This window comes from Agrilus planipennis, unplaced genomic scaffold, assembly GCF_000699045.2.
Source record: "Agrilus planipennis isolate EAB-ADULT unplaced genomic scaffold, Apla_2.0 scaffold454, whole genome shotgun sequence".
Taxonomy (NCBI): Eukaryota; Metazoa; Arthropoda; class Insecta; order Coleoptera; family Buprestidae; genus Agrilus; species Agrilus planipennis.
The window spans coordinates 25,654-27,572 of record NW_020439107.1 but is presented as its reverse complement, the minus strand read 5'-3'; the positions used below and the strand labels follow the sequence as shown (position 1 = coordinate 27,572).

General features: G+C 32.9%; 1 protein-coding gene across 1 annotated transcript in view; it reads right to left on the bottom strand.

Annotated features, from left to right (window-relative positions):
* Positions 1 to 1,913, bottom strand: part of LOC112905338 (maltase 1-like) — a gene marked incomplete at its 3' end in the record, with an annotated part of 15,486 nt that extends 13,573 nt beyond the window's left edge. Inside the window, exons 1-3 of the mRNA XM_025977517.1 lie at positions 1,386 to 1,913; positions 623 to 748; positions 314 to 558 (exon numbers count right to left, since the gene is read on the bottom strand). Of these exons, the coding sequence (XP_025833302.1) occupies positions 314 to 558; positions 623 to 748; positions 1,386 to 1,892 (878 nt within the window). The remainder of the gene's footprint in view (positions 1 to 313; positions 559 to 622; positions 749 to 1,385) is intronic.
* Positions 1,914 to 1,919: the final 6 nt, after the last annotated feature.

Below are 1,919 nucleotides of genomic sequence, written 5' to 3'. Positions count from 1 at the left end.
ACCTGCAAGGGAAACGGGAAAGTATTGGTATCAGCGAATGTATATACTATTAGCAATATTGTAATATTGTATATTCTTCCCCAAATATATAAATAAATAGATTTTTTTTAACTTCTGAATATTCTAAATAATAATACATATACAATAGACACCTACGTTGCTGATAGCAGGTAATGATTATCCTAAGAAAACGTTTATATACCCAGGAGATATCTTTTTTTGAATAGCTATTATATTCTTGTTGGATTTGAATGTTTAATGATATGGTCATTATTGGTACAAGTTCTTTATATTTTGAACACGTGGCTGTTACCTGGTTTCTCCTCCGTTCTGTTTTTGGTAATTGTCAACAACTTCCCTCCACTGATAAATCATTTCTATATTTTCCGGTTGATCTGTAGTATAAATATGATTGAGATAATTGTACTCATACGGTTTGTAGTTTTCGTAATCATCAGCGAGCGGTTCATCTTTGAAATCAGGATGTTCGAAGAAAGCGCGAACCGCGTCGATTCTGAACCCATCTACGCCCTTATCCAACCAAAAAGTCAGCACGTTCTTTAAAAAAACAAATATTGTTAATAATTAATCTTAAAATTAAAAAGGGACAGTTATAGCTTACATTCATTTCTTGTACAACTTTAGGATTTCTGAAGTTCAAATCAGGTTGTGAAGTGGTAAATTGATGGTAATAATATTCGTCTCTCTCGGCTACATATTCCCAGGCGGAATAATCGAATCTAGACAGCTTCATAAAGTAAAATAAAAGAACATAATTACAGGTCATACATACTATCCACTTATTTTCGATTTAATTCTTATATTTTTTATAACAGCTAATTGGTGCAAATAGTTTCAAAGAACTACCCAATTCATAGAAAATAATTCCTTCTATTGAAGTAGTATGATGATAATGATGATGATGATAATGATGACGCTGATGATTGTAATATGTCTCTACCTGACCCTTTTTGTCTAAAACAGAGTCCGACCAACCTATCTCGTTATTTTCTATTAATTTCCATAACGTTCTCTATTCTCCTACTCTTTCTACTACCACCTTATCTGTAACCTTCTATTCTTTGTTGATTGAGTTTCAGATTTAAAGTTTTGTATCAACAATACAAAAACCCACTTCAAAAATCTTACCTATTATGAGAAAACTTAAAGGAATACACTCATAGAAATGGGATTTTCATTAAATTTAAATGGTAGTACTCTTGAGATATACTTTTATCGTATTGCTTACAGTGAAATAGTAATGCAAACTTCTTTTATATCATACCTATGATATATTTGGAATGTTCGTACATTTCCGACTGTTATTAATCAAAAACTACTTATTAGTAAAAGTCAAAATAAGAAATTCGGAATATTGCACTAACCCAATTATTAGGAGGTGTTGTTGAATTATAGCCCTTTTTCCAAATGAAATAGTCTTCGTACCCCTTAGTTCTGTTTTTCGATAACTGGAACCACACGTGTTGATAGCTGGCATGATTCGGAACAAAGTCCAAAATAACTTTTATGCCAAGTTCGTGGGCTGCCTTAATAAGCCGATCGAAATCACTCATGGTACCGAATTTTTCATCAATATCTCTAAAATCACTAATATCATATCCAGCGTCGACTCCAGGAGATTTAGAAATTGGCGAAAGCCATGTAGCCGTTATTCCAGCATCTACCAGATATTGTAATTTACTAATAATACCATTCAAATCGCCCAGTCCATCGCCATCACTATCTTTGAAGGATCGAGGATAAATCTGATAGAATGTTGTATGTTTCCACCAATCGTCCTTAGCCGTAGAACTACCATTGTAAATAACTTCAGCTTCAATTAAGCTGTGAAGTAAACTAGTGAAAAGGATCACTATTTTTAACACACTCATGGTTACGTGTGACCGATTGTTAAGCTA